Raw genomic sequence first — 14,512 nt, forward strand, 5'->3', positions numbered from 1 at the left:
GCTTGGCTGCATCGGCCTCTACCATTGCCAAATGGATCAGACAGACTGTGGAACAGGCCTATGCTTTGAAGGGGAGAGTTCCCCCTGTGCCTGTGAAGGCGCACTCTACAAGATCTCTGAGTACGTCTTGGGCCTGTCGTCATGGGGCTTCTGTGGCCCAGGTGTGTAAGGCGGCGACTTGGTCGTCCGTTCACACCTTCACAAAATTCTACAGTGGATGTTCAGGCATCGGCAGATGCTTCCTTTGGCCGCAAGGTTCTTAGTGCGGCAGTTCCCTAGAGCCTCTTGTATGGGCTTCTTGGCTGTTGGGATACATGTTGTTATCCCTAGGTTATTTGTTTTCCTGGGATTTTTTTGCTTCTGTTGAGCAAGTTTTTTCTTCTGTTGCCCAGAGGGTTTCCTTCCTTTGGTAAGGTTCCTTTCTCTGCTGTGGAGACGGCGTTGCCTTGGGCGCGGCTGCGTTTCCCACCCCTCATGTTTGCACTGCTTTGGGACGTCCCCATTGTGACGAATATGAAGAGGGCGGCGACTGTCGGAGGACGTAAGAGAAAACGGAATTTTTGTAAAATCTTACCTGTAAAATTCCTTTCTCTGAGTCCTCCGACAGTCGCCGCCCCCGCCCCTCTTTTGGGGTTGAATGTACTCTCTACTGCTATTCCACTGAAACTGGAGTATGGATACAGGAAGTAGGAGGGTATTGACTGAGGGGACCACCCCCTGGGGGTGGGATGTGTTAAAGCTTTTATATTAACATATTCTGTTGCCTAGCTACTCCTTCGGAGCAAAGTCTAATACCCATTGTGACGAATATGAAGAGGGCGGCGACTGTCGGAGGACTCAGAGAAAGGAATTTTACAGGTAAGATTTTACAAAAATTCCGTTTTTTCAGTATGAGGGTCCCATCCTTTAGTTCAGTGTTTCTCCACTCTGGTCCTCAGGGCAAACTAATGGCGCTTTTCCACTGCATGGTACGGATCGGTTTGGCGCTTTTCCAGTGCATGGTACCGCATGGTACGGGTTAGAACGGTTCAATACGGTTTGGTACAGCGGCGGTTTTCCACTACATGGTACGGCGTCTGTACGGCTCGCTTAAACAGTGCCACCTCAGTTGGGGTTCCAAGCAGGCCATACCGATACCATATCCCACAATCCTTTGCATGCAGCATTGATTGTCACTACTAGCCACTGATTGGTCAGAGAACCGTTGTAATCCCACCCACTTACTACTAAGTACTACAACAGTGGAAAAGCAAACCGAGCCAAGTAGAGCCTATACAGTGCTGAAAGATGCCGACTCGTACCACGCAGTGGAAAAGCAAACTGAGCCGAGCTGGGCCAAGCAGTGCCGAGTGAAGCTGAGCCGGTACTTGCAGTGTAAAAGTGCCATTACAGGCCAGATTTTAAGTATTACCTTGGGGAGATGCAGACTAGAATACTGAAATCACTGAGCAGCAAATTATATCACCAGTGAGGAATTTCAGTTTTCTGGCAAACCTGGCCTGTTAGTGGGTCCTGAGGACCGGAGTTGAGAAACACTGCTTTCGTTTACAAATGCTGAAAAAAAAAAATAACATTTTATAAATGAGTGATTCATGTGTAAATGAATGAATACCTTTTTTAGTTGAAGCTTTATTTGTAATCCGCATTTGATTGGAACAGAAGAAAACTTCAGTAATGAAATTCGAAATAAACCTGAGCCCATTAGAGTCCACTTCTTACATCGGAATTCAATCAGTCCCCTTACATTTTAGTTCCCCTTATATTAGAGTCCCTCCCCCACCCTTACATGTGAATCCCCCTCAGAGTCCCTCTTACATTCAGGTTATTTGCAGAGTCCCCCCCTTACATCTGATCCCCATAATCATCTCCTTTACATTTAGGTCCCTGTCAGAGCCCCCACTTACATTCAGGTCTCCCTCAGAGTCCCCCTTAGATCTGGGTCCCTATCGGAGTCCCCTCTTACATCAGAGTGCTGCATAAAATCTTGCAGCAAGATAGATTTGGCTCACGGGCCACAGTTTGGGGACCTCTGATGTACTGTACTACGTGGCACAATCAAATTTATTAATACATCGAGAAAAGCAGACTTAAACTTTAGCTCTCATCCATACTATTGTAGTGCAATGTCCAGCATCATGCCTATGCAAGTTTCTAGCACTTTGGGCAGCTCATTTATTTCAAGGAGCTGATCTACATATAACAAATATGACACAAAAGTTCATGCACTTTTTCGAGTCTTTTATCTTTTTAACCATGTTTTTTTCCACATTTGCTGTGCATTCTTTTTTGCACAAAACCACACTTGCTGCTTGGCGTGTTTGGGGTATCAAGAAATGTAAATAAATTATATTTGAGGCAATACCTTCAATGTCAATGTGAGCCCATATTAAGCCCTACAAATGCATATAAAACCAAAACAGTGTTGTTTCTTTAACAAAAAGCAATTAAAAACTCACACAGAGGAGATAAGTCAGCATAATGGATGATTCATTTGCAACACTTTAAGGATGATTGTTGGGTGAACTGGAACAGCCGGTGGATTCCGGCACTTCCTGTGTCTCTGGCAGCTTTTCAGTCTCATACGTCACATCCAGTAGTGGCAGGTGGGTGCTTGCGTTCGGAGCACGCATGCTCCTTCCTCAGGAGATACTCCTGAGTATTGCCTGAGGAAGGAGCACGCATGCTCCGAATGCGAGCACCTGAGGAAGGAGGACGCATGTTCCGAACGTGAGCACCTGCCTGCCACTACCGGATGTGACATATGAGACTGGAAGGTCTCTCTCTCTTTCTCCCTTTCTCTCTTTCTCTCTCTCTCGTTATTTTTACTAAAAATATGTAGCCGAATACATTTTGACCTAATTTCGTAAGAAAAAATATTTATTTACAGCATTTCATAATAAAACTAAAAAAAAAGTGTTTTTTTTTTTTTTCAAACATTTTTTGGTGTTTATATAGCAAAAAAAAGTGGTGATTAAATGCTACCCAAAGAAAGTGTTGTCTGTCTAAAAAAAATGGGCACAGTGTTGCATGCTTGAGTAATTGTCCACTCAAAGTGTGACAGCGCTGAAAGTAGTAAATTTGGCCTGGGCTGGAAGGGGGTGAAAGTGTCCAGACTTGAAGTGGTTAAGAAAACTGCAGCTACAGGGAGACATGATGCAACGCACACTAAAGATAAAGTAGATTTATTTGCCTGCTGGGACTGCTAGATGATTTGGTACCCCGGTTGGCGGACCGGACGCTGTTGGGTCTTTTGCTCTTTTATGCCAGGAAACGCATAGCGCTCCATTGGCAACAGCGGTCCCCACCCACGGTGCTACAGTGGAAGAAATTGGTGAATTCAGTGCTCCCTCTATATAGGGACACATATGCACATAGAGGCTGTCCCAAAAAGTATGACAGAGTTTGGGCCAAGTGGCTTTCTGATTCATCCACTGCTGCAAGTGACTAATGCGAGCATCACTCCTTGACCCCGGTCATCCTATGGCGAGTTACCTGCCTCTTACGGGGCCCCCCCTGGACTCCCTACTTCCTGGGCTTCAGTGCTTTCACTGGTCACCGCCAAAGCTGATTAACCAAAACCCTTGGTAAAATGTTGTTGCCCCATCTGCTTTTCATGTTTCTCATTTAGACCCCTGCGTGGGTGTTGTGCCTTATTTTCTTAATGTCTGGGGAAGTTGTAAAGTGAATCACTGCACCTTTGTTAGTGGTTGTTGTTGTTTAAAACTCATTAAAAATAATAATAAAAAAAAAAAAGATAAAGTAGATTTAGGGTCCTTTCACACGGCCGCTCCGTGTGTCCGCAAATCATCCTATTTTTTTGCGGATGATTTGCGGACATCAATGTAAGTGAATGGCACTGCGGATGTCAGTGGAATACCATCCGCTGACATCCGATTTTCCTCCTTTCAGTTCTGTTCCGTTTTTACGAACGGAACAGAACCCCATTTTTCCATCCGTGTAAAAAACGGAAAGGAAGGAAAATCGGATGTCAGCGGTGTCATCCGCTGACATCCGCAATGCCATAGACTTACATTATGTCCGCATATCATCCGCAAACGGATGGGATGATATGCGGGCACACGGAGCGGATGACAGAAATGTCATCCGCTCCGTGGAAAAAAAAAAAAAAAAAAGTCCCGCAGCGGACTAAAGCAGCAGAGCGGCCGTCTGAAAGGAGCCTTAGGGTTTACATACACTTTTTAAACAGATCTTTTTTCCTTTTAAATGATTCAAGCACTATTTAAACCCCACTTTCAATGTAGTAGTAATAATAAGTAAAATGGCATTCTAATGTTCTTGTTTTCTTACCAGGCATGTCATCTTCCAAGCCATCTTCTGAGTTTCTTTCGTTACTTAACGGTTTGCTACAGAAGGACCCATTAAAAAGGTAGGGAGACCTGAACAATATAGCTGGTTCAAATATGTCTGCCAATTGTTTCCCAAGGCCCATGGTGTTCAGATGATAGTAAATACATGTAAAATGAATGAAAACAAACCAAAAAAAGGTAGAAAACACATCTAGAACAACGCAACAACAGTGCCAAAGTGAATCTAGTGCATGCAGTAAAAATTAAAAAAATAGATGACGTGTGAAAAATAAATAATACCACAACAATACTACGCCAAAGTGAATCTAGTGCATACAATAAAAAAACACTAATAAAAATAGATGACGTGTGAAAACTAAATACCACAGCAATACTACACCAAAGTGAATCTAGTGCATACAATAAAAAAACACTAACAAAAATAGATGACGTGTGAAAAAATGAATGCATATACTTATGCTAATAATTGTATGGTGCAAATACCATAAACATCAGCTAAAATACATTGCGATAAAACATGCTTTTAAAAAGTCCATAAAGTGCAAAAAAGTGCTGAGGTGAAAAATGACTTTCAGTAATGAATGAATAAGGTGCTAGTGCTCTCCTCCACCTGAAGAAATCAGCGGGTCAGAGCTAGCAGTTCCCCCTCAGGGGATATAAGCAATCCGATCTCGGAAACCAGGGGACGTCTGGACCCGATCCATCCTCCTGCTCACCCACAGTCCTCGATGTAAATGTGTAAAAAAGAATGGGAAAATCTAGTGCTCTCCATTTTTAAAAGTTTAATGGCCATTGAAAATAGTGTAAAACTTAGAAAGAAGACACATCAGTAAGAGGATTGATCCGGGTCCTGACGTCCCCTGGTTTCTGATATCAGATTGCCTACATCCCCTGAGGAGGTACTGCTAGACTTGACCCGCTGAAAACACAAGGGTTGGAGCGGGAGGTGAGCGGCCATTTCTTCAGTTGGAGCAGAGCACTAGCACCTTATTCATTCAGCACTGAAAGTCATTTTTCACCTCAGCACTTTTTTGCACTTTATAAAAGCATGTTTTATCGCAATGTATTTTAGTTGATTTTTATGGTATTTGCACCTTACAATTATTAGCAGAAGTATAAATATCAATTTTTTCACACATCTATTTTTATTAGTGTTTTTTATTGTATGCAATAGTTTCACTTTGGCGTAGTATTGTTGTGGTATTTAATTTTTTCACACGTTATCTATTTTTATTAATTTTTACTGTATGCACTAGATTCACTTTGGCGCAGCACTGTTGTTGCATTATTTTTGTTGTTTTATTTAGGCAGTGAAAGCATTATTAATGGTTGCAGCTTTAGTTTTCCTACAGGAGATTTTTCTCTCTAGATTTTTTTCTTCAGGTTCTTTAAGCATTTTATTCCTATTCAACTGTTGGTTGCGCTGATTTTTTTACAGTTTGAGATTGTTTAACATCTAGGACAACATCTAAACAAAGTAAAAACTTAGTTCAGTTTGCAAATGGGAGCAGAGGAGGGTGTTCACATGCTGCAGTTGTGATGCTTTGCATTGCTAAATGATTTTACTGCATTTTTAGCGAAAATATTGATTTGGTAAACATTTGCAAAAATATTGTGGGGCCTTGAAAATCAGTAGCACCTTCCTTTTTTATTCTACTGGTCCTATGCTTTAACCACTTAAGCCCCGGAGGATTTGGCTGCTAAAAGTCCAGGGGGTTTTTTGCGATTTTTTTTTTTTACTGCGTGACTTTGACGGACAATTGCGCGGTCGTGCGACACTGTACCTAAACGAATTTCACGTCCTTTTTTTCCCACAAACAGAGCTTTCTTTTGGTGGTATTTGATCACCTGTGCGGTTTTTTGATCATGCGCTATAAACCAAAAAAGAGCGTAATTTTTGCAAAAATAACAATATTTTTCACATTTTTTTTTATATGAAATTCCCCCCCAAAAAATGTAAAAATTTAAAATTTTTTAACATTTTCGACCAAATTGTTTTACGCTACATATGTTTGGTAAAAAAAATCGCAAAAAGCGTTTCTCTATCGCTCATTGACAGACGTAGTCTTCTTGATTCTCAAGAGCTGGGTTATGTTGTCTCCGCAGGAGTAGGACTAGGCAGAATGACAAAACGTTCTGGCTCCACCCTAGGGGGCAGTCCCTGAGGGTATATCCTCCCTCTCTCTGCTACAGGGAATCAGTTTTTTTCTGTCTAGTCACGAGTAAGGACCTAAGTTCCTTGCTGGGATCTTTTGGTCCTGGCAAGACTTTTTTTCTTTAAGAAAAAGACATTTTTTAGGTAGTTTTCTCCAGTGTTTTTTTCCTGTGAGATCTTCAAGCAAAAATGCCGGACTGGGCGACACTTGTGGTCACCCCAGCCGGCCTACGAGCGCGTGCAGACCAGGCATTGCGCTTGGTCGGCCGCGACATATTCAAGTAAGTATGCGGGGCCGGGCGACGGGCTGGATGTGAGATCCAGTGGTCACCCCGGTTTCTGCCTAAAAGCGCGTGCAGACCAGTGCGCTGAGTCGGCCGCGACGGAGTCCCAGTAAAGGGACTGACTTTGCGAGTTAAAAGCTCGCTTGGACGCCAGGACCAGAGAGTCGAGGCGTCCACAAACCCCCACCTCGGTGGAGAGGGTATTATGAAGAGAGGGTGCCTGTCGGTTCGGTATGGTGAGTAAAACGTTCCTTTTTTTCCTCATTTATGAGGCAGTATATATTATGGGCCCCTCCATATATGGTCAGTATATATCTGACACTTATAAGTCCCCCTTGTAATACAGCATGTGTTTGTGGGAAGTGGACTTGGTTCAAGAGCTAACACTCTACCCAGCAGACTGTAATATTACAGCAAACATAGGAGGTATAATCCAACCTTATGTGCAGTGTATCTCTGTAGATCCATATGTCACCTCTCAGCAGAGTGCAGGTGGATGTGCTGGGAAGACGATATCGGCGGTCCGCCGCCATTTTGCCGTAGACCGAATGCATGTATGTCCTCAGGTCACGCCGGCCGCCATGTTTTTGGAGTCTTATGTCTCTTCTATGGGGGCGGCCATGTTTTGTGAGCCCAGCTTCCTCGTGGAGGGCTGGGAACGCCAGAAGGCGTACACAGGGGGCGGAGCCACGCCTTCTGCCCGGGAAAAAGCAAACAGCTCCTTCCAGTCTGTGTAAGACAGACGCTGGCTGCAGTTTGTTGGAAACTGCACTGCATCGGTTGGTGAGCCTTGGGGGTCCCTCTCTCTCTCTCTCTGGGATCGAGAAGCAGGTACTCTGAGGGGCGCTATTGCGCTAGGGGGAGACACACAAAAAAAAAAAAAAAAAAAGTTTTTTTGTTTATTGCTGGCAAAGTGTCCTGTATTAACATGGACCCTGCCACTCATGTATCTCCTCCGGATCCCCTCGAGGGGTCTGCGGGATCCTCCAGCACCCCATTGACAATTGAATCTTTGTCAGCCATTATGGAAACTTTTGTGTCCCGGGTGGAAGTGGCTTGTCAGGGACAGGGCGCAAGAAAGCGACCCCCGCCTAACCCCTTATTATCTGAAACCTCGGATTCAGACTCTGAGCCTATTTCTGCAGTTGCAGGTACTTCATCTGGTATTGGTGTCTCGGGTCCTGTCTCTTCAGACAGTGAGGAGGATGTTTCGGCATCTGCCATAGCCCGAGAGGAAGCGTTGGTAAACGCACTCATTGTATCTGTTCAAGAGACTTTAAGGTTACAGGGTATTCCATCAGAAATAGCTGAAACTGAGATCCCTTTTGGGACTAAAAAGCGCATCAAAGTGGCAAAGGTTTTTCCATTGCCCAAATGTTTTGGCAATCCAATCGATGAAGAATGGCGTCTGCCAAAACGCACTTTTAATATTTCCAAACGCATTGACAGGCGTTATCCGTTTGAGGAAACCCTTATTATGTGGTGGATTCACCAATTGCTAGATTGAATAAAGCCACGGTTATTCCTTTAGAAGACGCTCCGTCTTTTAAAGATCCAGTGGATCGCAAGATAGAAGCTATGTCTCGCACCATGTTTTCCTTGATTGGATCAGCTTTCAGGCCAATAATTGCTATTGGTCTGGTTTCGCAGGCTGTAACTGAATGGACCAAGTGGTTACGCCGGGACTTAGAAGAAGTCCCTCAGGCGGTATCAGATTTGTTGGAACAAATGATACAGGGGTTACAGTTTGTATGTGATGCGGCGTTAGACGCCACTCCATTAATGGCGCGAGCATCAGTCTCAGCAGTGGTTCTCAGGCGTACACTGTGGCTAAAAGGTTGGATAGCCGACCAAGGTTCCAAAAAAGCATTGGCTAATATCCCCTTTTCAGGAGAGCGTCTATTTGGAGCCAACTTAGATGAGATCATTAAGGATCTCACCGGTGGAAAAAGCACCTTTTTTACCGCAAAATTTTAAAGGTAGAGGAACTCGTCAAAGACGAGGGCCTTCTTTTTCTGCTCACAAGAGGTTTTTTCGTCCAGCGGGTGAAAAATCTAAGTCCTCCAAAGCTCCTGCAGGAGGCGTCAGGGGTCGTTGGTCGGGCAAGCAAAAGCCCGCCCCCTCCAGACCTGAAGATAAACCATCCAAAGCCTGAAGGTGCGCCCCCACCCATAACTGGGGTGGGGGGACGTCTTCGCCGGTTCCCGGATCCATGGCTTTCCAGAATCCCGGACAAATGGGTTTGCGAAGTCATAAAGTCAGGGTACAAGATCGAGTTTCGATCTCTCCCACCGGCGCGATTCTTCCCTTCCAATATCCGACTATCTCCGGATCGTCTAGAAGATCTGCGGAGAGCAGTCACAGATCTACTACAACAAGGAGTGGTAGTCCACGTTCCTTGGACAGAACGGTTTCAAGGGTTTTATTCAAACCTGTTTACAATACCCAGGAAAGAGGGCAAAGTGCGTCCAATTCTGGACTTAAGAGCACTCAATTCTTTCGTCAACATAAGAAGATTCAGAATGGAGTCCATTCGCACGGTAGCAGCCTTCCTGCATCCAGGGGATGTCCTAGCGTCCATAGACATCAAGGACGCCTATCTTCACATTCCCATTTTCGCAGGACATCAGCGTTTTCTACGCTTTTCCGTAGAGGAGAACCACTATCAGTTTGTGGCGTTACCTTTCGGTCTCGCCACGGCTCCGCGGGTCTTCACAAAGGTGTTGGCCCCTATGTTGGCACTTCTGCGCCAAAGAGGTATATCGATTCTAGGTTACCTAGACGATCTTCTGCTTCATGCAGAATCTCCTCAGACCTTGCTACAAAACATAGAAATTACTATGATTTCTTTACAGGAATTCGGGTGGCTGGTGAACCAGCAAAAGTCATTTCTGGTTCCCACCCAGAGGCTCGAATATCTGGGTCTAATTCTAGACACAGTCAGGACGAGAGTTTTCCTTCCGGTAGGGAAACTTCGAAAGATTCAATCAGCAGTCCAGTTGTTACTGTCCAACAGCTGGTCTTCCCTTCGAACTTGCATGAGGGTTCTGGGGTTGATGGTGGCTTCATTCGAAGCAGTCCCATTTGCCCAGTCCCATACCCGAATTCTTCAGCAAGAGATTCTTCTCAGATGGAATCGGAATCCGGAATCCCTGGACAATCAGATACGATTGAGCAAACAGACCAGAGAGTCTCTGGTTTGGTGGCTTCGGTCTCCAATGCTCAGCCAGGGAAAGTCATTTCTGCCAATATATTGGACGATAGTGACCACGGATGCCAGTCTATCCGGATGGGGAGGAATTCTTGGTCAGTTATCTGTCCAGGGACTTTGGTCCCCGGAAGAATCCAGATTACCGATAAATGTATTGGAACTGAGAGCGATCAGACTTTGTCTGATTCACTGGACCGAGCAGCTCCAGGGCAGCCCGGTTCGGATCCAGTCGGACAATGCCACGGCCGTGGCTTATGTCAATCATCAGGGGGGCACCAAGAGTGTCCGAGCGGCCAAAGAAGTGGCTTGCATTCTTCGCTGGGCGGAACGATTTGTTCCAGCAATCTCTGCGGTGTTCATTCCGGGGGTGGAGAATTGGCAGGCAGATTATCTCAGCCGTCAGACCCTGGATCAGGGGGAATGGTCCCTCCATCCAGACGTTTTCCACCAGTTGTGCCTACGGTGGGGCACACCGGATGTGGATCTGTTGGCATCACGATTCAACAGGAAAGTTCAGAGATTCGTGGCTCGCTCCCGCGATCCTCTAGCAGAAACCGCAGACGCACTGATCGCCCCGTGGGGGCAATACTAGCTAATATATGCCTTCCCTCCTCTCGCGTTACTGCCAAGACTTCTTCGCAGGGTAGAGGAGGAAGGAATCCCAGTAATCCTGGTAGCTCCGGACTGGCCTCGTCGAGCTTGGTACGCCGACATGGTCAGACTGGTGGTGGACGTCCCATGGAGACTTCCTCTCAGGGAGGATCTACTGTCTCAGGGACCGATCTTCCATCCTGCTTTACGATCGCTGGCTTTAACGGCCTGGCTATTGAGACCCAGGTGCTGAAGGACAAAGGTTTGTCAGCTTCAGTTATTCCTACTCTAGTTGAAGCAAGGAAAGCGACTTCCAGAAAGATTTATCATCGCACATGGAAGTCCTACATTGCATGGTGTGAACCTTTGGGGTTCCGTCCTCGGTCTTATTCGATTAGTCGAATATTGGCTTTTCTGCAACAAGGGGTTGAGCAGAAACTGGCCTTGAGTACTATCAAGGGTCAGGTCTCAGCATTAGCCATCTTCTTTCAGAAGCCTTTGGCTACTCATTCCTTGGTGCGGAATTTCATCCAGGGGGTGCGACATCTGGCTCCGCCAGTGCACGCGCCGTTACCCCCCTGGGATCTTAATTTAGTGTTGTCGGTTCTTCAGAAACCTCCCTTTGAAGATATTAGGGAGATTCCTCTACCCACGTTGTCCCAGAAGGTGGCCTTCTTGGTGGCTATTACTTCTGCACGCAGGGTGTCAGAATTGGCCGCATTATCTTGTCGTTCACCATATCTGGTGGTTCATAGAGATAAGGTGGTTCTTCGTCCGAATCCATCCTTCCTACCAAAAGTAGTTTCAGAATTTCATCTGAATGAAGAAATTGTATTACCTTCCCTGTGTCCTAAGCCCAGTCATCCTCGGGAATTTGCTTTGCACTCCTTGGATGTGGTCCGGGCGATCAGGGTATACTTGAAAACGACAGACTCGTTTCGCAAGACGGATTCACTTTTTGTGATCCCAGATGGACCCAAAAAGGGGTTGCCTGCATCTGCCGCGACCATTTCCAGATGGATCAGACAGACGGTAGTGCAGGCTTATTCTATTAAGGGTCGGGAGCCCCCGTTCCCTGTTAAGGCGCACTCCACTCGGGCACTTAGTGCGTCATGGGCCTTTCGCCATCAGGCGTCAGTGGTCCAGGTGTGCAAGGCGGCTACCTGGTCGTCGGTGCATACCTTCTCTAAACATTATAAAGTTGATGTAATGGCATCGTCTGATGCCTCATTTGGCCGCAAGGTTTTGCAGGCCGCAATTTGAGGAGACCAGTGGTCTACCTCGAGGGTTTTTTCCGTTGGAAAATTTTTCTTTAGCCTCATTCTTTGTTTATAATGAGCCTTTAAAACTTCTAGTTTGGCACCGGTTGGGCCTACTAGATTGGATTTGATTTTGTCAATCCCACCCCTCATTTGTGGCACTGCTTCTGGATGTCCCAGCTCTTGAGAATCAAGAAGACTACGTCTGTCAATGAGCGATAGAGAAAAATGGATTTTTGTAAGAACTTACCGTAAAATCCTTTTCTCTTAAGCTCATTGACAGACGTAGTACCCGCCCCTCTATCATTGAGTTGGGTTGGGTTAATTTCTCTGTACTGCTTTAAACAGAACTGATTCCCTGTAGCAGAGAGAGGGAGGATATACCCTCAGGGACTGCCCCCTAGGGTGGAGCCAGAACGTTTTGTCATTCTGCCTAGTCCTACTCCTGCGGAGACAACATAACCCAGCTCTTGAGAATCAAGAAGACTACGTCTGTCAATGAGCTTAAGAGAAAAGGATTTTACGGTAAGTTCTTACAAAAATCCATTTATTTTGATTGGTTTGCGCAAAAGTTATCGCGTTTACTAACAAAGGGAAAGATTTTTGTCATTTTTGGTGTTTTTTTTTTTTTTTTTAACGAGTAATGGCGGCGATCTGCGATTTTTTTTTTTTTTTTTTTTTTGCGGTACTGCGACATTGCGGCGGACAGATCAGACCCTTGACTGATATTTTTGACACTTTTGGGGGTACCAGTGACATTACTGCAGTAATCAGTGCTATATATATGCACTGTTACTGCAAAAATGACACTGGCAGGGAAGGGGTTAACTTTATTGGACAGGAAGGGGTTAAGTGTGTCCTAGGGGCGTGTTTCTAACTGTGCAGGGACATGGCTATTGGTGTAAAAGCAAAGATCAATGGTTCTACATAGTAGAACCTTCAGATCTTCATTTTTACACCAGGGATAATGACGGGTGGCTTGTTTACATAAGCCGCTCCGCCTTTCTCCCTTCACAGGAGCGATCGTAGTGTGACCGGCGGACATCGAGTCCGCCGGACACACGCACTGACTTGTCTGTGAACGAGCCGCGGCGGGCGCGCGCCTCGGCGGGCGCGTGCCCGCCCGCAATAGGCTCGCTAGTCAGTGACAGGCGAGTGACGTATCCATACGTCACTCTGTCTGGCCGGGGCTGACCGCCGCAGTATATAGTCGTGTGGCGGTCGGCAACCGGTTAAGAAAATACATGGTTTGAAGGGTCTGTAACAAACTGTAAGGGAACAAAAAAATCCTTAAGATTTTTGGAGAAATGTGGTTCTTTACATTTTGTACGTTCAATTTTCACCATTTTGACAAAAGGCATATTTTAAAAATTACAAATATTTGTTCTTCATTAATTCAATACAGGTTAAGCTTTTATATTTAGTAGAAATTTAGCAGGAATTTAGTGAAGTTTGTTTTTATATCTGCTAAAAAAAAAAAAAAAAAAAAAAAAAAAATATATATATATATATATAATATAATTTTTTTTTTTTTTATAAACATTTGCACAAATATAGCAGGGCATTAAAATCAGTAGCACCTTTTTTTTTTTTTTTTTTTTTTTTTTCTACAGGTCATGTGCTTTCGGCAAATATATGGTTTTGGGGGGGGGGGGGGGGTCTTAAACAAACTCTGAAAACCGTAAGGGAACAATGAATACCTCTAGATTTGTTTGAGAAAGTTTGGATGTTTCCATTTTTGCATATGTTTGTTTTCACCATTTCACAAAAAAAGCACAATTTAAAATTTACAAATAGTGGTTATTAACTCAATACAGGTTAGCTTTTGTATTTAGCAGGGATTTTGTAAAAAGTGCTGTGTTTTTATCTGCTCATGATGACTAGTGTATTTTTAGCAAAAATATTGTTTTGATAAGCATTTGCCCAAATATCATTGTGCCCTAAAAATCAGTAGCACCTTATTTGTATTCTACTGGTCATGTGCTTTCAGAAAATATATGGTTTGGAGGGTCTTTTACAAACTCTGAAAGCTGTAAGGGAAAAATAAAAAAAGCACAGGAAAAATTGCAAAAATGGCCTGGCCAGCTAAGTTTAAAAGTGGAGCACAGGGCATGGCAGCGAAAGGGTTAAGAACCATTTTGAGGCACTTTTAAAGTGCTTCTTATTTATTTCAATGGAAAGGGGCACTTTTTTTAGTGCTCCAAACCTGCTTTAGAACCTTTTACACACTGAAGCGCTTTTTAGCACTTTGGTGCTAAAAAAAGCGCCTGAAAAGCTCCCGAAAACCTATTCCCATTGAAATCATTTAATGCTTTCACACTGGGGCAGTGAAAGATGTCCTCTTAAGATGCTGTTTGCAGGATGTTTGGAGTGCTAAAAAAAAGCGCCTAAAAAATGCCCCTCTCCATTGAAATGTATGGGAAGTGCTTCAAAAGCGCCTCAAAATGTTTTTTGAAGCAGTCTATGAGTCATGTTTCTATAAAAAAAAAGCGCAGCGCTAACGCCTGAATAGCGCTGCAGAAGCGATCTGAGTTTTATGGGCAGTTTTCAAGCACTTCAGTGTGAAAGGGCTCTCAAAGATGTTGCTTGCAGGATTGTTTTCACCGCCCTGCCAGCGCACCGCCTCAATGTGAAAGCATAAGCATTCATTGATTTTAATAGGAAAAGGTTTTCATTAGCTTTTT

The 14,512-nt window shown here is 44.6% G+C and overlaps 1 protein-coding gene across 1 annotated transcript in view; it reads left to right on the top strand.

The window, feature by feature from the left end:
- Nucleotides 1–14,512, top strand: part of ULK4 (unc-51 like kinase 4) — a 1,112,493-nt gene that overhangs the window by 44,930 nt on the left and 1,053,051 nt on the right. Inside the window, exon 8 of the mRNA XM_082258381.1 lies at nucleotides 4,312–4,387. Coding sequence (XP_082114507.1) covers nucleotides 4,312–4,387 — 76 coding nt within the window. The remainder of the gene's footprint in view (nucleotides 1–4,311; nucleotides 4,388–14,512) is intronic.

This window comes from Pelophylax lessonae (assembly GCF_965119305.1).
Source record: "Pelophylax lessonae genome assembly, chromosome: 5".
In the NCBI taxonomy this organism is placed as follows: Eukaryota; Metazoa; Chordata; class Amphibia; order Anura; family Ranidae; genus Pelophylax; species Pelophylax lessonae.